A 25,326-nucleotide genomic window follows, 5' to 3' on the forward strand; every position below is an offset into this window, starting at 1 on the left:
CAGGGATTGCGCTCTTCCCTGCGCCTCCTCACTTCTTTAGTGAGAGTGTTTGGCCAGATGTTCTATGAAGCTCCTTCTGAACCCCCACCCCAGTGGCTGTCCCCTCTGGTCCTGCCCTCACCATCCTGATTCCCTCCTGTGGTGTCCAGTGAGTGGGTCTTCACTTGTACCTGTGCTGAATGTTTCATAGAGGAAGTGTGGGGACACCTGCCTGTGACCCTGGTTTCCCCCCATTGCCGAGAGAAGCTCAGGAGACGGCCAGGGCTATGACGCCAGGGCAGGGCCTGCCCTGCGGGGCTGGGGGTTCTCAGCCCCTGGCCTCTCCTTGGGCTCCCCATCCTCTTCTGCCTCACAGCGGGTTCGAGCTGGTTTCAGGCTTGGGGAGGTAAATGGAACTGGTGTTGGGTGGTGCCAGCAGGCCCTCCTGCTCTGGAGAAGGAAGTGGCAAAGCAACAGCGACACAAACTGGGGTCCACTGCCATGACCTTCCTCATCCTCACCACCCAGACCCCACAGAGCAGCTGGCACCCATGGGACTGGTCATTCAGAAAGATGTCGTCCATAGCAGTTTTTTTTTTTTTTTTTTTAATTTTTAAATATTCCTTTTTAAATCACTTTTAGGACTTTTTTAATTACAAAAATAAAATCTTGGCCAGGCGCAGTGGCTCACACACTATAATCCCAACACTTTGGGAGGCCAAAGTGGGAGGATTGCTTGAGCCCAGGAGTTTTAGACCAGCCTGGGCAACATAGAGAGACCCCATCTCTACAAATAATTTTAAAAATTAGCTGGGCCTGGTGGAGTGGGCCTCTAGTCCCAGATACCCCGGAGGCTGAGGTGGGAGGCTCTCTTGAGCCCAAGAATTTGAAGTGGCAGTGAGCTGTGATCTCAGCACTACACTCCACCCTGGGTGACAGAGCAAGATCTTGTCTCTTAAAAAAAAAAGTAACGTGTTCATTCCAGAAAATGTACATGTTTGCCAAAGAAAGTAAGAAAGTTTGCTAGCACCTATAATTCCATTTTCCAGATGCTGGGCAGATACGGTGCTGCCTGACCTCCCTGTACCTCTCACTCGCAGGCGGTCGACTTACCAATGTCCTTGTGTTCTCCCGCACAGGACACAGCTTGGGCTATGGCTTTGTGAACTACGTGACTGCAAAGGATGCAGAGAGAGCAATCAACACGCTGAACGGCCTGAGGCTCCAGTCAAAAACCATTAAGGTAAAGGGATCTGATCACCACCACATCCATTCCTGGCCTGGGCACAGGTCTGTGCTGAGCCCACCTGGCCTCATGGTCTCTCTCCAGCGGACTATGAGCACAGCCATCCCATCAGATACCCTGGTCAGGTGGTGACCGTCCCAGGCCTCACATGGGTGGCTCAGGGCCCACTCCCTGCCCAAGGTGTCCCTAGGGTACGTCAGCTCCCAGGCCTCCCCGGCTGTCTCTCTTGCCTGGCTCATTGTGTTTCCATCCCCGGGCAGCTCCATCCACCCCCAGCCTGCACAGTGCTCCCTTGAGCTCCTTGGGGCCCGTTGTAACCCTCCTCTCGCCCATTCAGCCAGCATTCACTCAGCACCTACTGTGTGCCCCACAGTGACCAAAACAGACAAATTCAGTGCCCCTGTGAGTCGGGGCTGCAGACAGTAGACAAGAAAGAGGACAGCCATGTGTGACAGGTGGGTGCCACATGTGGAGGCTTCACAGCAGCAGGTGACTTGAGGAACCCAACTGTGCAGCAGCCTGGAGGTGGCACCTCCAGCAGGGCTGTGGTGGCTTCCTGGGATGAGTCGGCAGGTCCTTCCTCTAGGTTACACAGATGGATTTCCTCTGTCATCATTATCTGACCCACTCCCTCATACACTGGGGCTGTCAGCCTCAAGCCCCACATACCCCCATCCCCAGGTGTCTGCTTTCTGTCTCCCCTGATCGTGGGCAGCTCCTGCTGCCCGAATCAACCTCATTTCTTTCCCGACCTTTGCTCCCTGGTCTCCTATCAGTCCTGGGAGCTGCTGAGCCTTCCCTGAGCCTCCTGTGCCCCATGCAGAGGTCCCTGTGACCGGGCTTCCTGCAGTAGCCACTGTGCCCACCCGCCCTTGGTGCCTGCCTTCGCAAGGTGCCCACGGACATGCAGGCTCATCGGCCAGAATCCCCTCTCCTTCTCCGAGGCCATTTGGAATGTGGTGGGCCTGTGTGAGCCTTTAGATCTGCTAGATGCCCCTACCCCAGAGAATGATGCTCCCTGAATCACATCAGGTGCCCAGAAGGCTCTCTCGGACCTGCACTGTGGCTGTGCTTCCTCAGCTTATCTGATTGCCAGAGCTCCCTGGGGAGCTGTAAAATACAGATTCCCAGGCTGCAGAGGTGCCTCCTGAGTCACTGCAGGGCAGGCCTGGGAGCCTGGATTTTTGCCTGCCCACCAGGAAGGGTCCTGTGACCTGGTAGTGGCAGCACCTTCAGCCAAGAGGTGGCCTCTGTCCCTGCCCTCGGACGGCCCCATGATCTTGGTTACTCAGTGGCCAAACCCTTGCTCAGCAGCAGCTCTCCCAGACCCATCCTGTGCCAGCAGCATGAACGTGGTATGCAGTGGGCTCCCCGAGGGCAGGTGCACCACTGCTGCATCCTTGTGTCCAGTGCAGGTCCCCAAAGGTGCCTTCCACTGTAGGGACTGGTGAGGGCAGCCCAGCGCCGTGCGTTTCCACCTGAGCAGGGATAGTTCTTCCTCACCTCCAGCCCCTGGTGGTTGATCCTTGGCCCTGGACTCCCTATCTCTTAGGAGTTCTCTCCTCCATTTAGAAAATATTTTAAGGTTGTTTCTGAGGCAGCCAGACTGAGGTGTAGAGCAGAACAGTTGGTTATTCTTGTGCAGCGGTTTCGTTTACTCAAATGCAAGAGCTGGATGCCAATGCAATTGTGTCAACAGGACTCTCTTGCCTCTCTAGGACTAAAGTTGGTAGGAAAGACTGGGGAGTGGCTGCCTGAGTTTGAAGCCAGAGCCATGCAGGACCCCAGGGTCCCAGGCCTGGACAGATGTCCCTTCCTGTCATCCCGGCCATGTGTCAGAAGCCTGACTTACCTTCAGCAGCCCTGCCCCCTGCTGGCAGAATCTGGTTCTCAGTGGCTTCCCACCACTGTCCTAGTTCTGCAGAAACAGGCCAGCCTGGAGGGGATGTGACAGTCCTCAGTCATATCTCCCTGGAGCTTTCCCGAGGCTGTCCAGACCTGGCTTCTCTGGCAATTCCTCTGGCATGGCCCTGGGGTCCTCTGTGCTTCAAGCATATTCATTCCGCAAACGTTTACTGAGCCCCTGGCCAGTGTCCAATGCTGGGCCAGATACCTTGAGACCAAGGGAAAGGGACTTCGGATCCCTTGCCCTCCCCAATTTAAGGGTGACTCATTGGTGCAGCGTGATAAGGGCCTGGATGGAGTTGTGTGTTCAGCTCATCCTGGATTTTTTTATTCGGTGTTGATCTGATGCCACCTATTCAGTTCTATTGTGACACCAGTCACCCAGTGTTAGCACAGCCCCCGCATGTTTAAGGCCACAGTCCCCAAAACGACCATCCTCACCTCAGATGCCAGTCACCCTTTGGGGGTCCCCAGGCCCCTGCACTTTTGGCCAACTGGCTACAAATTCAGAGGTTCCCACCACTCCTTCAGGGTGCATAACTCACTAGAATGATTCCTGGAACTCACGCTTCCAGTGGCAGTTTGTTTATAAAGGTTGCAACTCAGGGCCTGCCAAACAAAGAGCCACACAGAAGGGTCCCAAGCACAGAGCTCGTGTGTCCACACCCAGTGGGGTCAGGTGCCTCGCCCTCCCTGCATGTGACTTGTGTACCTGCCAGGAGACTCCATGGAGTTTTGGTGTCTAGTGTTTTTACTGGGCTCTCATTATGAATGCATGATCGATTGAGTCTTTGGCCATGTGATTGAACTCCATCCCCAGCACCGTTTTCCCCTCCCCCACCCTGGAGGTCAGACCAGTATTACCTCAACCCTCTAGTCACATGCTTGGTCTTTCTGGTGTTGGGGTCCATCCTGAGCCATCACTTAGCACAAACTCAAGTGGGAGCCAAGTCCTCACAGTAACAAAGACAGAAATTCCAGGAGTTTTAGAAGCTCCCTCCTAGGAATCTGGGACAGAGACAAATCCCCCAGACAAATCCCCTTTATGACAATCCTTAGGAACCCCAGACAAATCCTTTATGACAGTATGGACTAGGGCCAAGCCCTCTGCTAGGTGCTGGGGGTCCCTGGCCTGTGGCTGCCCTCAGGGAGCCCAGCGGTGCCCACTATTCACAGTTAGGTGGCCCCAGGATGGTCTCAGAGAGCCTATAATAGTGGCCAGTGCCAGGGAAGTCTCCCTCAAGAAAGCCAGAGTTGAGATCTGGAGGAGGAGGAGTTAGCCAGGCCTGGGCAGGGATGAGGGTATTCCGAGCAACAGGACCTGCAGGGGCACAGGGCGAGGGCGGCATCCTAGAGGAGACTCAGGCACATCCTGGGAACTGCAGGCTGGCCCCAAACCTCTGCCCCACTCCTCCCTGCAGGCAGGGCTTCCCAGAGCCCCAGCCTTTCACAGACAGCCCAGATGTGCCCTTGCCTTCACCCTGTCTACTCTGTTCTCTTTAGTCCTGATGTCATTCCCTTGGTGGCAGAGTTGAGAGGGAGGTGTCCTGTCTTCTCATCGCTATTAGTCTTTTCCCCATAGTAGCAGCCCAGGCAGCCACAGTGAGAGTGTTCCTGCATGGAGGTGACAGGCTGAGCATGGCCCAGATGCAGCTCGGTGTCCCTACCAGACGTTGCCGAGTGTCTGTGTACAACTCTGCGTCACTGCTGGGTCCCTGTGTGCCGCACACAGCCAGTGCTTACCAAAGGCCGACGGTGGGCCAGGCCTTCCGTCCAGTATCCCACCTGCCCTCCTCACAGCTACATAAAGGATGGTCCCCAGATTTGGGTGGAAAAAGCTGATGTTTCGAGTAGTAAAACAGCTCTGCCCAGGTCACAGAGGGATGGAGGAGCAAAGCCAGGATGTGAAACTGGGTACTGTGTGTGGCTATAGGCACTTAATGCTGTCACCTGGAGGCTTCCCCAGCACTTTGTGAAATCCACGCCTCAGGAACCAGAACAGCAAACTCGTGTCACCCACAGAAGCCAGCGCTGGGGATTGCAGTGCAGATAGGCAGGCGTTCTTAACAACAGCAGCTACTGCTCACTCCGCTCATGCAGCAGCGGTCCCCAGATGCCTGCCATTCACCTGAGGCTGCTCTGGGTGCTTTGGATACAGCAGGAAACACACAAGTCTGAGCCTCACAGTCTGTTTGCAAAGTTAAAAGTTACATAAGTAAAATAGATACCAGGCAGGGTGGTGCATGCCTGTAATCCCAGCCATTTGGAAGGCCAGGGCAGGAGGATCACTTGAGCCCAGGAGTTCAAGTCTAGCCTGAGCAACATAGCGAGACTCTGTCCACAAAAAACTTAAAAAGTAAGTAAAATATATAGTGTATCAGGTCACGATCAATGCAGTCAAGAACTAAATGGGGACAGGAGGAACTTGGTGTTGATGCGAGTGGAGGGATCTGTGGCAAGCCAAGTGGCCAGGAAAGGGTAGAAGTTTGCTCAGCTGCCATGACAAAGCCCCGCAGGCCAAGCTGTTTCAGCAGAAGGTGTTGACCCACAGTTATGGAGGCTGGAAGCCCAAGACCAAGGTGTCGGCAGGGTTGGTTTCTCTCTAAGGCGCTGGGAAGGGATTTGTCCCAGGCCCCTCTCACAGCTCCTGGTGGAGGCTCTCTGGAGTTCCTTTACTTAGAGAAGCGTCACACCAGTCTCTGCCTCCATCTTCATGCAGCAGGCCAGGGCAGGGATGAGGGTATTCCGACCAGCACTTCTCTGTGTGAGTGCCTATATCCACATTTCCCCCCTTTCTAAATGGAATTTTTTTTTTTTTTTTTTTTTGAGACGGAGTCTCGCTCTTGTTACCCAGGCTGGAGTGCAATGGCGCGATCTCGGCTCACCGCAACCTCCGCCTCCTGGGTTCAGGCAATTCTCCTGCCTCAGCCTCCTGAGTAGCTGGGATTACAGGCACGCGCCACCGTGCCCAGCTAATTTTTTTGTATTAATAGAGACGGGGTTTCACAATGTTGACCAGGATGGTCTCGATCTCTCGACCTCGTGATCCACCCGCCTCGGCCTCCCAAAGTGCTGGGATTACAGGCTTGAGCCACCGCGCCCGGCCTGGAATTTTTTTTTTAAAGACAGGGCCTCACTTAGTCACCCAGGCTGGGCTGCAGTGGTGCGATCATGGCTCACTGCAGCCTCAAACTCCTGTGCTCAAGCGATCCTCCCACTTCAGCCTCCCAAGTAGCTGGGACTAGAGGTATGCGCCATGACAATCAGCTAATTTTATTTTTTGTAGAGATGGGGTCTTGCCATGTTGCCCAGGCTGGTCTTGAACTCTTGCGTCCAAGCCATCCTCCCACCTCAGCCTTCCAAAACAGTGGGATTACTGGCCGATGCCACCACACCTGGCCTAAATTTCCCCCTTTTATGAGGACATCAGTCACATTTGATTAGGGATCATCCTGTACCAGTGTGACCTTGTCTTAACTGATTACATCCACGATGACTGTATCCAAATCAGGTCACGTTTTGAGGTCCTGAGGTATTAGGACTTCCGCATATGAATTTGGATGGGGGGGAGTATGATTGAACCCCTCACTGAATGAATTCTCGAGAATGGGCAGCTAGAAAAAGACCTGATTGACGCCAGAGAGCAAGCGGTGTTGGGAGCTTAGGAAAGAGGGTTCTGGCCGAGGGGCCGGGGAGCCCCAGGTTGGTGCATGCCCACAGTGCGCCAGCTGCTCTGATTTGGCCTGACTGAATGTGACAGTGTCTAGAGAGAAGAAGAAAGCAGAGTTCCCATGGTCCTTGGAAACACCTGTCCTTGGGAGGCATCAGAGCTTTCCCCAGCATTTGGCTCTAGGGCATTTCTCCTCTGGGGCTTCATCCAGGCACGTCAGTAGGTCCAGTCAGTGCCAACCTCAGCTCCGCTTCACTGGCACCAGGGTGATGGCTTGGCAGGCCCCCAAATACTGCCCAGTCCAGACAGGTCTGCAGAGAGCCAAGGCAGGCCTGGACACTATAGAGGAGGCTGGGGGCCAAGGCAGCCTCTTTTTCTCTGGAGACAGCACTGGCAGCCCCTAAGCCAAATCACGGGGTGACCAAGTGCCCCCAGAGCTCCTGCCCACAGGCTGATGGAAGTGCTCCGGGCCTGGGAGCAGCATGGTGTCCCCAGGGACCTCATGGGCCCCATAGTGACGTGCTCCCTTGATTCCCACTGCCGCCAGGTGGAGCTGGCCTCCAACCCCACCATTCCTCTCCTCGTGAGGCTCTCGTGCTCTCCTGCTGGGCTGCCCGCTGCTCTGTGAGCGGGGCAATGTCTGTCGTTCCTTCCCTGGAACATGATAGGAGCTTCTCAGAGGATGCTGCCTCTGTGTTCTCGGCACAGATTCTGCCCAGTGACTCCTGAGCGGCGGTTTCTCCCTGTGTTCTGGTCTCAGTCACCTTGGCTCATCAGTTCTGTGCCCCTCACTCGAAGGGAATGAACTTCCTTTCACACAGGTTCAAGTCCCCACCCTTCCTGGGCACACGGCTCCTGCCCCTCCTCCATATTCCAACCTCCTGACGTGTGAGAGTCCTGCCAGACTGCCCCTTCACAAACAGAAAGGTTTCCCAGCGCCAACCTGGGAAAGCACCGAAGACTTTTTTTTGCATTGGCCTCTGGGCTCCCCTCACCACCCTCCACACACGAATGATGAATGTGCCATTTTGTCAAAGCACCCAGAAGGTTCTCTTTAAGTTTTCTTTGATTTTGCAAAATAGAAATCCAAAAGACATTGAGTCATTTAATAGTGTACACTTGAGTGGATTTGAGTACAAACTCGGTCCTCCCACAACTCACAGCCCCCATCAGGGCGTTTGTGGCAAGCTTGCTCTTTGGCAAGGGAGTCTCGTGTGTTCCCAGCAGCTCCCAGCTTGCTGGCCCGCTGTATTACTGGCTTCTTTCAGGCACCAGGTCTTATCTCTAGCACCAACTCATTGTCCAGTACATCAGAGAGGTCAGAGAGGTGACCACCTACCAGATGTGGGCCCTCAGTTGGGCTTTGTGACATGGGAGTCACACCTACCTCCTTGGGGATGGTGAGCACCCAGTGAGGAAGCACTCCAGGCATCCCAGCTCACGGCCTATACTGCAGTGAGCTGCTACCACGCAGCTGCAGGTGGTGAGCGTCAGTGATGAGAATCATTCCCTGTATGATTTCTTACCCACCAGTGTTGGCTTTTCCTAACCCCAAAATTTAGCACCCTCCTCAATGCTTTGGCCACATGCCTGTCCTAATCCCAGAAAGTGTTTGTGTTTTCAAGGTGTCATATGCTCGCCCGAGCTCAGAGGTCATCAAAGATGCCAACTTGTACATCAGCGGGCTCCCACGGACCATGACCCAGAAGGACGTAGAGGACATGTTCTCTCGGTTTGGGCGGATCATCAACTCAAGGGTCCTCGTGGATCAGACCACAGGTACTGCAGGGGCCTGAGACATGTGGGGACAGTATTCCCTAGGTAGGGGCTGGGTTGTCTAGGGAAGGCAGATCACCATTTGATTTTAAATGTCATTAGTTATTCTGCAAATGAGGACAGTACCAAAATGAGAAAAGTTGGCATTGGTTTGAGGACATAAGATGGCATTAAAAGAAGCTGGGGATTAGGCCAGCATTTCATGTATGGTGAAAACACCAAGAAATTCTCACACCTTCCCTCAGGCAGGTGAATGTCCTGGCCTTGCCCATGAATGGGGTGAAAAGGACACTGCAGGCCAGGTGCGGTGGCTCATGCCTGTAATCCCAGCACTTTGGGAGGCTGAGGCGGGTGGATCACCTGAGGTCAGGAGTTCAAGACCAGCCTGGCCAACATGGTAAAACCCCATCTCTACTAAAAATACAAAAGTTAACTGGGCGTGATGGCGAGCGCCTGTAATCCCAACTACTTGGGAGGTTGAGGCAAGAGAGTCGCCTGAACCTGGGAGGTGGAGGTTGCGGTGAGCTGAGATCACACCAGTACACTCCAGCCTGGGCAACAGAGCAGGACTCGTCTCAAAAAAAAAAAAAAATTGGATACTGCAGCCAGGTGTGATGGTACAGGCCTGTCATCTCAGCTGCTCAGGAGCCTGAAGTAGGAGGATTGCTGGAGCCCAGGAGTTCACAGCTGTGATGAGCCGTGATCGTGCCACTGTACTTCAGCTTGGGCAACAGAGCAAGACCCTGTTTCTTGGGTATAAAAAAAGACTGCTGCACATTTGTCCACTGTGGCTCTCATTGCAGGCGTTTGAGGTGCAGTAGTCTGATGGCCCCAAATCCCCAGAATTCAGATGCTCTTCTCTGGGGAGCACATCTAAAGTGCGCAGAACACATGGCGGTAAATTCCTCTCATGGACAGGCAGTTCTGGCCACTTTGCTGGCCCCCCCCAGGCTGTCTTGGCACCGAACATGGGCTCTGGGTTTTGTGTGATGCCATCAGGCAATGAGGAGCAGGGGACACGCCTGCACCCACAGCTGTGCTCCTGACCCACCGCCTGGCCCGCCTACCCCACTAGGCTAGGAACTAGTGCACCACCACATCCTTTGCCAAGCCCTGCACACGGCCCCAACTTGGGGATGGGGAGCTCAGGCCACCCTGAGGCGATTTCGGATCGCTCAGCTCTGTTTGGGATAGGAGTGGGAGTGTATTGACCAACCAGGAGGTAAGAGTCCGCTCTCCAAGCCCAGCGAGGCCTAGGTGTTGGGTGGGTGGTTTTCATATTCCTCCCACCTTGGCTGTGGTGTTCAAATACGCCAAGTAGTTGGGCCACAGGAAGTCATGTTCTGAGATGACCTCTTTTTGAGAGAACAGCAGTGTTCCCCCAGCAGCCCAGAACCTCACCTTTCATTTGAACACGGGTGGGGCCTTCCTGGCCTGCAGGGTGGAGGGACATGCACATTGTCCTCCATCCCCTGAGCTGCGTGCTTTGGGGTGGGTAGCCTCATCAGTCTCTCCCTCCTCCCGGCCGGCTGTGGGAACCCCACCTAGTGTGCACTGGCCCTGCCACTGCCAGCCTTCAGTCCCACTGGGGCCTGAGGAAGGGAAGGGGCCGCTGTGCACTTCATGGGGGCTCTTGGGGACCACGCGAAGCCTAGCACAGACTCGTGCCCTGGCACCAGACAGTGCCGAAGGAGAGGGCTCGCTCACACAGCCTCTTCCGTTCTGCCTCCTTGCTCTGGGAAGAGGGTCGGGGGATGCCAGTTACTCGGTGTGAACTCCCCTGGTCTGTACCAGAAGAGTCCTGTGGTCCTTGAAGTCCCCTCACTTACCTTAGAAGTGCCAGCTGAGAGAACGATCCTGTTGGGCCAGTGCATGGGTTCATTGCCCCCAACTCCGCATTGGGGCATCTGAGCTGGCTGCGCAAGGCCTGGGGCCGGGGGAGCCAACCTCACTGGCCCACAGTCCACTCCCCTCCAGCCATAGCCCAGCCCTGATGAGGGGATCCTGCTCTCCACTCAGAGCCCCTACCGTCTGAGAACACGCCCCCAGATACCCAACTCTCCTGGGACCATCCTTAGTCTCTCAGGCACACACAGGCTACAGGCTGGGGGAATACACCTCTGCACACAGCTACTGGGAACATTGCCTCCTTTCCCTCTCCAAGGTAGTGTCTCCCAGGCTGTTGGGAGTATCTCAGTATTGCCCCCCAGCATCGTCTGTGAAACTCAAGGTGGCGGAAGGAAGCTTTGGCATCTTTGCAGGGGAGTGAGGGAAGCAGAGAGAAGGGAACCAGGAGGGTCTCCCCAGCCCTGCTTCCCACCCCAGGGTGCAGAATTGGAAGGAAGGTGAGGCTCCGGTCCCAGGGCTGTGGCTCCCTCTGCTGGGGACAGAGGGTGCTTGTTGCTGGGACCTCATGAGGTACACGGTGGGCAGCAGAGAAGTGTGTGGCAGGCCAGCGTGTGAAGTTTGCCCTCCTGAGATGGGGATGGCTGGGCGCGGTGGCTCATGCCTGTAATCCCAACACTTAGGGAGGCCAAGGTGGGAGGATGGTTTGACCCCAGGAGTTTAGAACAGCCTGGCCAACATAGTGAGACCCCTACTCTTTAAAAAAAAAAAAAAAAAAAGATAATGTATTCATCTGGAGATTATGCCATTTCTTGGACTTTGCTGTTAAATTCTAAAAACACAAGGAGGCCGGATGTGGTGGCTCACGCCTGTAATCCCAGCACTTTGGGAGGCTGAGGCGGATAGATCACCTGAGGTCAGCAGTTCAAGACCAGCCGGGCCAACATGGCAAAACCTCATCTCTACTAAAAATAAAAACTAGCTGGGCGTGGTGGCGGGCGCCTGTAGTCCCAGCTACTGGGGAGGCTGAGGCAGGAGAATCACTTGAACCTGGGAGGTAGAGGTTGCAGTGGGCTGAGATTGCGCCATTGTACTCCAGCCTGGGTGACAGAGTGAGACTCCATCTCAAAAAATATTAAATATAAAAAATAAAAAACACTGGGAGAACAAAAACCAAAATTGCAGAGCCAAGTTCAGAAAGTCTACATTCCTTAAATAATATAGTGAATTGTGGCTGGGTGCAGTGGCTTACGCCTGTAATCCCAACACTTTGGGAGGCTAAGGCGGGTGGATCACCTGAGGTCAGGAGTTCAAGACCAGCCTGGTCAACATGGTGAAACCCTGTCTCTACTACAAATACAAAAATTAGCTGGGTGTGGTGGTGTATGCCTGTAGTCCCAGCTACTTGGGAGGCTGAGGCAGGAGAATCGCTTGAACCCAGGAGGTGGAGGTTGCAGTGAGCCAAGATTGAGCCATTGCACTCCAGCCTGGGTGACAGAGCGAGACCCTGTCTCAGAAAAAAATAATATGGTGGATTGCTATTCCCTGTGTTAAACAGCATCCTTCCTGGCCCCCCTTACTCGAGTTTTCTTCGTTTCGCTTGCATTTGAAAGCCACTCTACAACACCAGACGAGGAACCCACACTTGCATGCATGCCTTCTCTCTGCTGGGCTGCAAGGTCTTTAGAAACAGAATGATGCCATCTGCTTGGAACGAGCTTCCCTAAGAGCCAGCCAGCGTCAACTGTCAGTCGTATTTGCCTAAAGTTAGATTTTTGTTTAGGTTTCCAAGACTGACTAAGCTGTCATTCATGTCGTGTGAGAATAAATGAAAGCAGCATCTGCCAGGGTTATGTTTTCAGGTGTTCCTTCTGAGCAGCAGCTCAGAAATGGGCCTGAGCCCCAGAATATTCCTAGTACATGTGCACAGCACTAGGTGTGACCTTACTAAGGCTGCTATCTGTGTGCTCACGTGGGGCCTGAGGTGTTGTGATTGTGGGGCAGCTGGCTGGACCCTCTGGGAAGTGGTGGAGTAAGGTGCCAGATGAGACGTGGAGACAGAACATGGGGACAGTTGGGTGCCCGCTGGACAGGTCACCCAAGGCCCCAGGCTGCCTGGCTTTGGTCATTGTTCTTTATCATGCACCACAGACCTTTACCTAGAGAAGAAACCTGACTTAGGACACCCTTTGACTAGAAGTCTTTTTTTTTTCTTTAAGAGGTGAGATCTTGCTATATTGTCCAAGCTGGTCTTGAACTCCTGGCCTCAGGCAATTCTCTCAGCTCAGCCTCTGGAAATAGCTGGGACCACAGGCGCAAGCCTTGGCCTGGCTCAACTAAAAGTCTTAAGAACCAAGGTGTTTGGGTTGGGCCATCTGCGGCAGCCGCTCCCACCAGGACACACCAACGACTCCCGCCCCGTGATGTCACTCTCAGACTGGCCCCTCAGCTGTCACCTCTCCCACCTGGGCCTTCCTCTGACCTTATCGTGTCCCCTTCCCAGGAGAAGGAACTAGTCCACTGCCCTGTGTGCCCTCACCCCCGTCCCCCTCAGCTGCATCCAGTTTCCAGCCTGCTCCCCAGGTTCCTCAAGGGATGGTGCTACTTATGTTTCCCTCCCAGGCATAGCGTATGGACAGGCAGAGGTGGGGGACAGCCATGCCCTCCTTCCATCTGCCTTGCTTGGCATCTCACACCCATGCCTGGCTGACCAGTGCTGCCCACAGCAGGGTGGGCCTCAGGTCTCATGCTGCTCTGTCCAGGATTGGGTTCAGCCAGGAATCCAGGACTGGCCCTTCCCACACAGGGACCCCAGGCCTGCCTGGTGAGCCGGTGAGTAGGTTCAGCTCTTCTGTGCAAGCCTGAGCAGTGTTCTGGCCTCATTTGATTCTGATGGCAATTTGGGGCCCACAGGAGGATGCAGGACCTTAGAGGGGAGTATCCCAAGACAAGAGTGAGGGGACAGCAGCAGCACAGACCTGGCAAGGGGACAGCCACAGGACCCCACACCCTCCTGGCGTGAAGGAGAAGGCACGCAGTCTAAGCTGGGTACCTTTGCAGCAGGCTCAGCCATGAGGCCCGCTGTCACAGTGGGCCCCAGAGACGGCAGCCGGGTGGGTGGCCCCAGAGCCCAGGGAGGATTTCTCAGACACAGCCCCCACCCCAACCCTGTTACCCACCGACCCCACGGCACATCCATATACCCATTCTGTGATGGGCACCTGGTGGCTAAATAGTGACGGCGGATATGCTGTTTCCTAATGTTGCTTTCTTCCAAATAAGAGCCTCGGGTGTCTCTTGGGGATGTCTGTCACCAAAATATCTTTGGGCACCAACACTGGAGTCGTGGCTTCAACCAGGAAGAAAGTCTAAAACTTTAATCTTCTGTTAGTCGTTGGTTTTCTTTACTCCATCCATTTGTTTTCACTTTTAGGTTTAATTTTTATTTCCTTAACCAGACTTCCAGTCTGGCCCACAGTAGACTGACCTGACTTTTGCTTTTCAGTTTTGAAAGTCCTAGCGTTTTTCCCCCTAACTCCGTTTTTGTTGGTTTGTTAAAAAGGTTTGTCCAGAGGGGTTGCGTTTATCCGGTTTGACAAACGGTCGGAGGCAGAAGAGGCAATTACCAGTTTCAATGGTCATAAACCCCCAGGTTCCTCTGAGCCCATCACAGTGAAGTTTGCAGCCAATCCCAACCAGAACAAAAATGTGGCACTCCTCTCACAGCTGTACCACTCACCAGCGCGACGGTTTGGAGGCCCCGTTCACCACCAGGCGCAGAGATTCAGGTGGGTCGGAGATTCAGAGGGTGCGCACTCCTGAAAGCCACACATAGCCCTGATGGCGGGCGACTGCACAGCCACAGAATGGAAACCACAGGAACACTAGACTGATCCCATCAGAGAGCACTTTCAGAATCATTCCAAAGCGCCGCACCACAGCCTCCATCAGAAAGGTGTCTGTAGGAAAGCCGTTTACTTCCAGCCAGGCGTTGTTTTTCATGGGAATCAAAACAGTGACACCAGGCTGTACAAAGTGGCTCATGCCTGTAATCCTAGCGCCTTGAGTGGCTGAGAGAGGAGGATCGATTGAGCCTAGGAGTTCAAGACCAGCCTGGGCAATATTGCGAGACCCCATCTCTACAAAAAATACAGAACTGGCCAGGCATAGTGGTGTGCTCCTGTAGTTCCAGCAACTCAGGAGGCTGGGGTAGGAGGATTGCTTGAGCCCAGGAGGTTGAGGTTGCAGTGAGCTGTGATTACATCACTGCACTCCAGCCTGGGCCACAGAGCCAAAACCTGTTTTAAAAAAAAAATACAGCACCGGTCCCCACTGGCTCCTGGGAGCGTGAGCACTTAGAGCTCCAGTGCACAGTTCCTAGTAACAGGAGAATGGAGCCGCAAGCTTTAAGGATGGTTTCATGCCCAGTGTGGGTGGCATGCCCCTGTAATCTCATCTATTGGGAGGCTGAGGTGGGAGGATTACTTGAAGCCCCGAGTTTGAGCAGCCTGGGCAACAAAGTGAGACCCTTGTTCCTATAAAAAATAATGAAAAAATTAAGTGGGCATGGTGGTGCTGGGCTTTAGTTCCAGCTACTCGAAAGGCCAAGGCAGGAGGATCGCTTGAACCTGGGAGGTGAAGGCTGCAGTGAACTGTTTGCACCACTGCACTCCAGCCTGAGTGACAGAGTGAGACCCTTTCTCAAAAAAAAAAAAAAAAAGAAATGAATACTGAATGTTTCTTATCTGTGGGAGAAAAGACATTGCCTTAGGTATGCCCAGGTGGGAGCAGATCTTCCAAAGCTTTTAGACGTTTGATCAGCCCTAAGGCAGACCTTTTTCATACACCTGCCTTGTGGAGTCATTTGCATTGGTGAACGTTATATGAATGCATTCTGTTTGTAAGCCCTGTCCTAGAGGGGAGCAGTTTTCCTGGACTTCTTAGTCCTTCCATGCTGAAAATGGTTCTGGCTATGGGATCAAGTGGGATAGAGACGATGAGAGTCAGTGCCCTGGACTCAAGGAGCAGGTGTGCTGCAGCCTCAGAAACAGCAGAGGTCTCAATGTCAGGGCTGTTTTGTTTTGTTTTTGACACAACCTCAAGGAGTGGCACTGAGGGCTTATCTCAGGTATGACAAGAACAGATTTCCCACTATTTTTATTTTTAATGTTTTTTCTTTGTTGAGATGGGGTCTCACTGTGTTGCCCAGGCTGGTCTTAAACTCCTAGCCTCAAGTGATCCTCCTACCTCAGCTTCCCAAAGTTCTAGGGGTGTAGACATGAGCCTGGCCTCATGATTGTTTTAACAGTGAGGCTGGGTGGGCACTGCTCACTGCCACACGTGCTGCGGTGAGAGGTGTTATTCTCGTGACTGAGTTACCCAGCGTTCTCAGCCTGGCTCAAGTTCCAAAGCTGGCCTGCCTGCCTTGATGATTCTGGTTTGAAGATAAGGCTAGGGAAGCTCCTCCGGACAGAATGGAGCTGAATTTTAAAATTCAGCTGTGGAAATCTGATCATATAGTTGGCATTGCTCTTGATGGGGCAGGCTATGTGGGTGGTGGCATTGGGTGAACTATTCCTTAGCCTGGAAGGAAAACAGGGAAGGTTGGAGGAGGAGACGCAGGACTTTGGTCCCAGTAATGAGAATGAGAAAAGAAAGGGGAAACCAGAGGAGCAGACATTTCCGGTCTAGCAGGAAAGTGAGTGGCAGGGCAACCACTGAGACAAAGTGATAGAAGGAAGCAGGAAGGACGGGAGAGCCCGGAGGGAAAGAAGGGAAGATTTGCCACAGGAGGCTGAGAGAAGAGGAGGAAGAAAGACCCAGACAGCAGGCAGTCTGCAGTCTGCAGTCAGTTCCTGTCACATCTGGAAAAGCCCAGAGATAAGCGATGGAAAAGAATTGGGGTTGCAGAAAAAGAGGGGTAAAGATTTGTGACTGTCAAGACCAAAGAAATCAGCAGGAGAAAAACTACATACAAGAGTAATTCCTGAGAAAGCCGGGTGCGTTGACTCACGCCTGTAATCCCAACACTTTGGGAGGCCTAGGTCACTTGAGCCGAGGAATTTGAGACCAGCCTGGACAACATAGTGAGACCTTGACTCTACAAAAAATGTAAAAATTAGCCCAGCATGGTGGCACATACCTGTGGTCCCAGCTACTCAGGAGGCAGGAGGATGACTTGAGCCTCAGAGTTTGAGACCAGACTGGACAACATAGTGAGGCCCTGTCTCAAAAGAAAAGAAAGAAAATCACCCTTGGGCTAGTGAGCTGTCCCTTGGGGGCTGGTGTCTTCTTGTGTCTGTCGAGAAGGTGAATCTATTTAATGACACTTGAAGGCATTCGCTGACCCCAGCTGGGGCCTGAAGGGCTGCACTTGGCTGACAGGGCCACAGCCTGAAGCCCAGTTTTATTTTGGAACAGGCAATGCTTCTCTGCATGCGTCGTGTGCCTTCACAGATGTACGGTACTCAGATATTCCCAAGCTGACCCTCAGACCTTTAGTTTTACAATTTGAGAAAGTTCTAGAGGGCAGCATGGCTTTAGGAACTGTTTTGTCATCTCCCTTAATCCTTATTACAGCATCTATACGTTTTCAGAAGGCTTTACTGTAGTTTAGTTTTAGTTTTCTGAGGTTTTGTTGTTGTTGTTGTTGTTGTTGGTGTTTTCCTAGAAATGAGGTCTCTCTGTGTTGCCCAGACTGGTCTCAAACTCCTGCTCTCAAGTGATCCTCCCGCCTTGGCCTCCCAAAGTCTTGGGATTCTAGGCTTGAGCCACCGTGCCTGGGCCAGAAAGGCTTGTTTTTTATGTGAATAAAAGTATTGCTGTGGAAAGAGCCCCACTTGTGTGGTCAAGTTTGGTGAGCCTGCAGCTGCTGGCGTCCCAGGGCCCATCCTTGTCCCTTGAGTTCTCAGCCCTCAGTGGTTTGGCCCTGGCCCTCATGGGATGTTGGGCCCCAGCCGCAGAACGTTGGTTGCCTGGTGCTTGGGAATGAAATCTTGTGCCTGCAGTGGTCGTGGCATAGACGTACTCTAACCAGAGACCACTGGACTGTGAACCCTTGGGGGTGGATCATGATGAGGGGAAGGTGCAAAATTTGGAAAAAGGAGTTCTCCAGTCCCCGCACGCACCCCCACAGTATGAGGAGAGTTTCCTCCAGGGACAGCTGAGGCTGTCAGAGTGCCTGCAGAGTATTTTTACCCTCAAAGGAGGACCAGGAGGCCAGGCTTGGTGGCTCACCCCTATAATCCCAGCACTTTGGGAGGCCGAGGCGGGCGGATCATGAGGTCAGGAGATCAGGACCAGCCTGGCCAACATGGTGAAACCCCATCTCTCCTAAAAATACAAAAAACTTAGCCCAGCGTGGTGTTGCATGCCTGTAATCCCAGCTATTTGGGAGGCTAAGGCAGAATCACTTAAACCTGGGAGGTGAGGGTTGCAGTGAGCCAAGATCGAACCACTGCACTCCAGCCTGATGACAGAGTGAAACTCCATCTCAAAAAAAAAAAAAAGAACCAGGAGACGTGTCCATCATCTAAACTGTGGGAAGCTGCAGAAACCACTGAACAGGCCCCCCCCCACACTCTTCCCACAGTGGGAAGAGTGGAGGGCGCCAACCAGCCCCTCAGAGTCAGCTCCCCACAGAACAGGGTCCCACCCTCCACTACCGTATTTAATTCTTCCCAGTTTAAAACCACATCATGGTTTTGACCCATGCAGGTGTCTCGACTGTGAGCACCTCGTGGCTGCACAGAGCGGGAAGGGGCCCAGCGGCCATGGTCAGCCTGCATCCAGGCCGAGCCCCATCCCCAGGCCACCTGCACCAACCTTGGCCTGACACTGTGCTCTCTGTTCGCCAGGTTCTCCCCGATGGGCGTCGATCACATGAGCGGGCTCTCTGGCGTCAACGTGCCCGGAAACGCCTCTTCGGGCTGGTGCATTTTCATCTACAACCTGGGGCAGGACGCCGACGAGGGGATCCTCTGGCAGATGTTTGGGCCGTTTGGCGCCGTCACCAATGTGAAAGTGATCCGCGACTTCAACACCAACAAGTGCAAAGGGTTTGGCTTTGTGACCATGACAAACTATGAAGAAGCCGCGATGGCCATAGCCAGCCTGAATGGCTACCGCCTGGGGGACAAGATCTTACAGGTTTCCTTCAAAACCAACAAGTCCCACAAATAACTCGCTCATGCTTTTTTTTGTACGGAATAGATAATTAAGAGTGAAGGCGTTGAAACTTTTCTTGTTAGTGTACAACTCATTTTGCGCCAATTTTCACAAGTGTTTGTCTTTGTCTGAATGAGAAGTGAGAAGGTTTTTATACTCTGGGATGCAACCGACATGTTCAAATGTTTGAAATCCCACAATGTTAGACCAATCTTAAGTTTCGTAAGTTATTTCCTTTAAGATATCTATTAAACAGAAATCTAAGTAGAACTGCATTGACTAACCAGTCCCTCTGGATGGTGGTGAACCTGAAGCATGCTTTAACCTCTAAGACTGTCTAACACGCGTTTCATTCAGTGTCTCCACAGACCGGGTAGCAAAAAAAGAAAAAAAAAATCACCTTTTAGTTTTAGTTTTGAATCTAAAGATGTTAGACAGATGCTGAGTGTGCGTTTTCTCAACCACTTCACCATTTTAAGCAATGTGTATGCTTTGGTTGACAGGAAGTTGCTTCTCCAAGCAGGTCCCGTTGCCACCTCCTGCTCACTCAGTCCCGGACTCTGCCGAGTGGTCCTGGGAATGGCGGCGGGCCCGTCCAGCGTGAGCCACCACTGGGACTAGGGCCACATGCCGGGCCAGGCCCTCCAGAGAAGGACTCAAACGTGTTTTGTAAGCCCAGGCACCAATGGGAACGGACCAAAGAGTTTCAGGGAAACTCCAGTATATTCCAGAGTCAGATCTAAGCTCCAGGCACGCCTGAAGATGTGTTGCTACTCTGACACCCCGAGTTTCTGTCCACACATTGCATGCATGGCGCCCCCCACATTGGATACTCTTGTTCACGATCATTTCTCCCGTTTCTAAGAGCATTTAACATAGCTTGGAGGCGTAAGATGGCTCTGTTTTTTAATAACACAGAAACATTTGAGCATTGTATTTCTCGCATCCCTTCTCGTGAGCGCTTAGACCCTTTTCTATTTTAGTCGGATTTTGTTTTGAAATTTTGCTTTTGTATGAACACTCAGCAGAAAAGTACTTACTTCTTGCCAGTTATCTATTAACCAAAACCTTTGATTTGTAGTTTTAAAGATTAACCCTCAAAGTTCTCTTCATAACTGCCTTGACATTTTGGGTTGTTCTGTTCTGTTAATTTTCTTTTGCTTTTTTGTGTTTTTTGTTTGTTTTTACTTTTGCATTTAAGACCATTAAATTTGATTTTGTTTTCCTCGAATTTTGTTTTGTTTTTTATTTTACCTTTTCTTTCTTTTTGGTTAGGGAAGGTGCAGACGGCCCAACATTCAGGGAGGAGTCATAAGATCTTAAGAAACCAATACTTGCCTCAAGCAAAAGCATTTCTGAATCTGTGACGCAGGAATGTACAGTCACAGCCTAGTGGCTTTTAAACCGGGAGCCCGGAGGAAGGGTAAAAGAGAAAGCCTGTGAGATAGGCAGGGCCAGATCTCCCAAAACTCCTCAGGACTGGGATCTGGTTTTTAAAAATAACTAGTATACAGAGAGAATCAAAAACAGGATAAGGATAACTTAGTACCAGCAGTTTTTAACCTTGACGCAAGACTAAAACGTGACATTAGGCTGTTTTTTAAGTAACTGCTATCATGAAATGACGGCTGTATTTATCTGTTTATTTATGTCTATTTATTTATTGAAGTGGGAAATTGAGCAATAGGCAGGCACCGCCATCCCCAGAGCAGGTCAGCGTCTTGAGAGGCGCCTGTACAATTGAGGATGCCCATCCCCTCCCCTTTCCCTGATATTTTACTGAGGGGCTGTGTGCACGATCTTTGCAAATTGACGATGTTGCCATCCATACCCAGGCCCTGTCTCATAAAAGTCGGCCTGGTGCCACAGAGGACCTCCTTCCTCCCACAGAATCCCAGATACTCAGGAAAAGCCAGAACCGAGGCCTGTTTGCCTGGATTCAACACAAAAGAGGGTCCCTGCTCTGGGATCAGAACATTTTCCTGGAAAAATAAGCCTTTCAGGTTTCCCCGGGCCAATATCTTCTGATGGAAGGTGGGATTCCCGCTTCTGAAACTCGTCCTCGAGTCTCACTCCCCCACATGCCTATAGCTAGTATTCAACAGAGAACTCTGTCTTAAGCTTCAACTGTGAAAATGATGACAGGCCTGTAGCCAGCACCTCAGCTTCTTTCCTCGCTCCCTTTTGTCTGAATCCTATCCATTGTTCTGATGCTGGGACAGGTGAGAAGAAACTGTGACATGTATGAGCCTTTGAAAGTTCCCTGAAGTTTCTCAGTTCAGGAACATTCTCATATCATGTGGTCTCCGCCGTTTGAACAGCCTTCTAGCTAAAAACAAACAAAAACAATGCATTTCTTTGGGAGTCACAAGCTTGTGGAAGGATTTAGCTTTTGAACTGTCACTGCTGAAAAGCAATCTTCATTCCCATCGAGGTTGTAGTTGCTGGCCCTGTGCCCTCAAAGTGCATTACATCTTATCAAGGCCTGTTTGCAAAGGGGAGATCCCTTTTCTTAAAAGGCGCAACCCAAAAGAAACCATTTGTTAAAACATTTTACATAGATCAGTCATATTTGTATTTAGCAAAAATGAGTGCTCTCCTTTTGTTTGGAAATTTTGATGAAAAAGCGTTCAGAGTAGATAATGTTTGTTTATCAAAAATCTGGTTTGGTAAATACCAAAGAGGCTTTGATTGAATTCTCTTTTGACCTGTGTAACTTCTGGTAGTTAGACCCCACGCATCTCTGAATTTATGAACCTGCTTCTAAATGAATTCTCCCTTGTTCCCCTTGGCTCTGCCATTAGTTCATTTTCAGTGTAATTTGCCAAGCCACAGTTTTATGTGCTGGCTGTGCCTCTAGTCGCAGCTCTGTGACAGATTTCCCTCCCGGGTGCTGAGTCCCCTCCCCAGCCACCATCACGCGTGAATATCCTGAAATTCATGGGCTTCCTCGGGGGCCCGCCCGCAGGTGGTGCTGGGTGGGTTCCGCCACCTTCTCCTGGAAGGTGAGCCTTTCCCTGGCCAAGGGCAGCTGCCTTAACCTCTGAGAGTCTGCACTTGGCCTTAGTCCTGGAGACCCAGCCTCCAGGGACTGAACTGTGCTGCTGTCGGGAGCCAAGGCCGGCCCTTTGGAGCCGGCAGCCCCGGGGGTCCCTGCTGGATCAGAGAAACAGAAGCACCCGAAGACGGTTAGTGGCAATTGCTCTACCTGGTTTGCTTCCAAACCAGGGCCATTTGTCCACCAGGCGCCCAGTCCGGCATCGGACTTGAAAATTGAAATTGACATCCTTCAGCTGTTACATTTCACATCAGATTCAGCCCAGTTTCATTCCCATGTGCTTTTCGCAGCATTCCTGTGATTGGATGAAAAGAGAATAAGAATTCAGCTGACAGAAGGCCTCTATCCTTCATCCTTCCACTCACCCCTTGACCTCAATCCCCTCCCATCTTCCCCCCGACCTACCTCACCTACAGCTCCTTAGGAGAGACCCCCCCAGGGTTCAGCAGACTCTGGGGCTGGGGGGGTCCTGTCCCCAAACTTCCCAAGACAGCCCTGAAGTCACAAGTGCTTTCTTTTAAGTGGCATTGGCAATTGGCACGTTCTTAACAATGGCAATAGAACCTGAATTTCGAATCCCAGGCAGGGTTCACATTTCCAAACCTTTTGATTTTCCCCGACCTCTAATGACCGTATCCTATTTTTCTACAACCTTTCAGTGACATAATTCAGGGGTTTTTTTCTTGGCCATTTAAAAAACTTTTTTATTTTTCTCACTTGTAAGTCACCGCCAGTACCTAAGGTAGGCTAACGGAGACTTTGACAGGACTGGATTTTTCTTCCACCAGAAGGGAAGCCTTTTCCATTGGTTTGGGGCCACCTCTCTGACCATGACCACGTGATGTTCCGTTTACAGTGATTTGCTTTGGGGGAGGGGGAGGCTCTCTTAACCGATTCCCATGTTGTACAGTAGATGGTTAGACTTTTTGTATATTAGTGTGTTTTAAGTTATTGATTTGTTTTATATAAAATAATTTATTTTTCAGGTGCCATTTTTCATTTTAACTTTGTTTTTACATGGGTTTGTTTTCAATAAAGTCTGACACTGGTGTCCAAAAGTCAACAATAAAATGAATCCCATTGTGTTCTTTTGAAGATGCTTATGTAACTTTTAAGCTTTTTAAATTATTTTCAGAAAAAAAAAAAAGAAAAGCCCTTATCAGTTTTCCATCACCCCATTGCCTTTTTATTTTTTTTTTAATCCTTGTGAATAAATGTTCCTTAGTGTTTTAGGAGGAAAAAGCAAACCTAGATTTTGATAACCCAGAAGACTTCAGATTAATAAAGAAGCTTTGAAAGAAGACCATTTTTCAAAATTTTAGTGAAGTGTGAATATTTTTTGTCAATGGCTTTCTCAAAGAGAATGAAACTTTTGCACCATTTTCAGAGTTTTTATAGAGATGCCAAATTGATATATTTACATGTAATGGAAACATGAAAAAGTTTTATTAAACAATTGTTCATAGCTGTGTAGACATTTTAATTCAGTTTCCAAAGCTCTCAAAAAAGCGTATTTTTGAAGTACAGAGTGATGCGGTTTGGGGCGTGGCTTACGGTTCCAAACGACTCAATTGTCCGGATACTCAGTTCTTTCTACAGGTATCAGGTTCGTGTTAAACACTGTATGTTAACTATGACTGGAATTCTGTGATATTTTGGTAATAAATGAAGTGGGATCATTGAGATGTGCTGGTGTAGGGGTGATGGTGTGTGACTTGTGAGCAGCCCACAGCCCAGTAACAGAGTGCCAGGGGTCAGGGGACCTCTTTCCTACAAGGTAAGCCTGGGCCAGGCCCCAGGAGGTGGAGCCCGAAAACAGCTGAGCCCTCCAGGGGAAGCCCAGTGCAGGTGTGCCCTGTGCTGGCTCACCCCTGGCCCTTCAGCTCCCACCCAGATATTTCCTCTTCTCCCCCAAGACCCATTGCCCCTCTTCTCCAGGTTCACAGGTCAGTGGGCCCAGCGAGTGGCCCCTGGGTATGGCCCCCCTCCGTCTGCTTCCCACTCCAGCGCTTCCCTACCAGCGACCTGAGGATCCTGCCTCTTCCCCCGTCTGTATGTGGAACCATAGTTGGGTCACTCCCAAGCCCTGGAGCCATCCGGAGTGTCCGCTCTGTGAGACTGATCTCCTGTGGGGTGGGAATGGTTACGAGCAAAGGGGTCTCAAGATCAGAGAGTCCAGGTTTGAATCCTGGCTCTGCCCCCACTCCCTAGTGTGCAACACGGGGTAAGTCCCTGGCTCCCTGAGTCTCTGCTCTCCCCTCTGTGAGATGGGTCCACGCTGCCCACCCCCTCCAGATCCTCAGGAAAATGAGATCAAGTAGGGATGGTGACAGCTGCTACCAAGAATCAGAAGGACTAGGTGGTCGCGCCCAGCACCCAGAGAGCTGAGCTAACATCGGTCCGCAGGTGGGCCTCTCAGAAAGCATTTACGGAGCCTGTTTTCAAGTTGCTAGTTTATTATGTGTGCGTCTGGTGGGTCTGCATTCATCTTCTCTTCCAGACATGGCTAAATGATCCCTCGACTTCTGGGAAAACTCCGTGTTGTCCGACACCACCTGGGGCCAAAGGGCCAGGGCTGTCCTCCAGCCAAGGGCACTCAGGGCCATCCCTCAGGTGTTCAGACCCCAGGAGCTGACAACTGGGGCTCCTGGAACTTTGAGGCTCAGGCTACTGGATCTCCTGACCAACCTGTAAACCCAGAAGAAAGGGTCTGGGTGTCTGCACCTCCCCAAATTAAGAATGCATCTGCCTCCCCTAGGGGAGCAGATTTCAAAGCAGATTCGGCTTTTTTTTTTTTTTTTTTTTTAAGATAGAGTCTCGCTCTCTTGCCCAGATTGGAGTGCACTGGCACGAGTCAGCTCACTACAACCTCTGCCTCCCTGGCCCAGACAGTTCTGCCTCAGCCTCCTGAGTAGCTGGGATTACAGGCCCACACCACCCCACCCAGCTAATTTTTGTATTTTTAGTAGAGACAGGGTTTCCTCATGTTGGCCAGGCTGGCCTCAGGTGATCTCCTCAGCCTCCCTAAGTGCTGGGGTTACAGGCATGAGCCACCACACCTGGCCTGAAAACCTGTGTTTCTCCCTAGTGATGCCAGTGTCAGAGACTCACCTTGAGAAGCAAGAAATCCAGGAGAGTCTCATTTGTGAGATGAACCTTAATGAAACCTGACAGCCCCCATCTCCCCTTCTGCTCCAGGGATGGCTTCTGATCCCCGACTCACCCCAGAATTCAGAGCCCGAGAGGCCCCAGCCCTAAGTGAGGCCTCCCATGCGTGGCGGGCAACGCTTGCATTCCACCAGACCTCTCCAGACCCTCGACTCTATGGGGGCCAGTTTCATTGCTCCCTTCAGGGTCAAGGGTCTCAAGCCTGCATCCTCTTGTCCTTGGGTTTTGTGTGTGTGTTTCAACCTCAATCATTTTTTAGCACAATTTAAAAGGGTTTCTGGAAGAGAAGGAGAAACAGACCTGCATTGTCCCGGAGAGCCACAGTTTGTGTTTAGTAATACGAGAGCTGAGTCGTGACATGAGAGTGTCTTTTTTTTTTTTTGAGACGGAGTTTCGCTCTTGTTACCCAGGCTGGAGTGCAATGGCGTGATCTCGGCTCACCGCAACCTCTGCCTCCTGGGTTCAGGCAATTCTCCTGCCTCAGCCTCCTGAGTAGCTGGGATTACAGGCACG

The 25,326-nt window shown here is 51.7% G+C and overlaps 1 protein-coding gene across 1 annotated transcript in view; it reads left to right on the top strand.

The window, feature by feature from the left end:
• The window catches only part of ELAVL1 (ELAV like RNA binding protein 1), a 35,777-nt gene extending 12,447 nt beyond the window's left edge, over window positions 1-23,330 (top strand). Inside the window, exons 3-6 of the mRNA XM_064381964.1 lie at window positions 1,119-1,222; window positions 8,426-8,579; window positions 13,984-14,209; window positions 18,278-23,330. Of these exons, the coding sequence (XP_064238034.1) occupies window positions 1,119-1,222; window positions 8,426-8,579; window positions 13,984-14,209; window positions 18,278-18,602 (809 nt within the window). The 3' untranslated portion in view covers window positions 18,603-23,330. The remainder of the gene's footprint in view (window positions 1-1,118; window positions 1,223-8,425; window positions 8,580-13,983; window positions 14,210-18,277) is intronic.
• The last annotated feature ends 1,996 nt before the right edge of the window (window positions 23,331-25,326 follow it).

This window comes from Aotus nancymaae, unplaced genomic scaffold (assembly GCF_030222135.1).
Source record: "Aotus nancymaae isolate 86718 unplaced genomic scaffold, 86718_ANA_hifiasm-v0.15.2.pri h1tg000028l, whole genome shotgun sequence".
NCBI lineage: Eukaryota > Metazoa > Chordata > Mammalia > Primates > Aotidae > Aotus > Aotus nancymaae.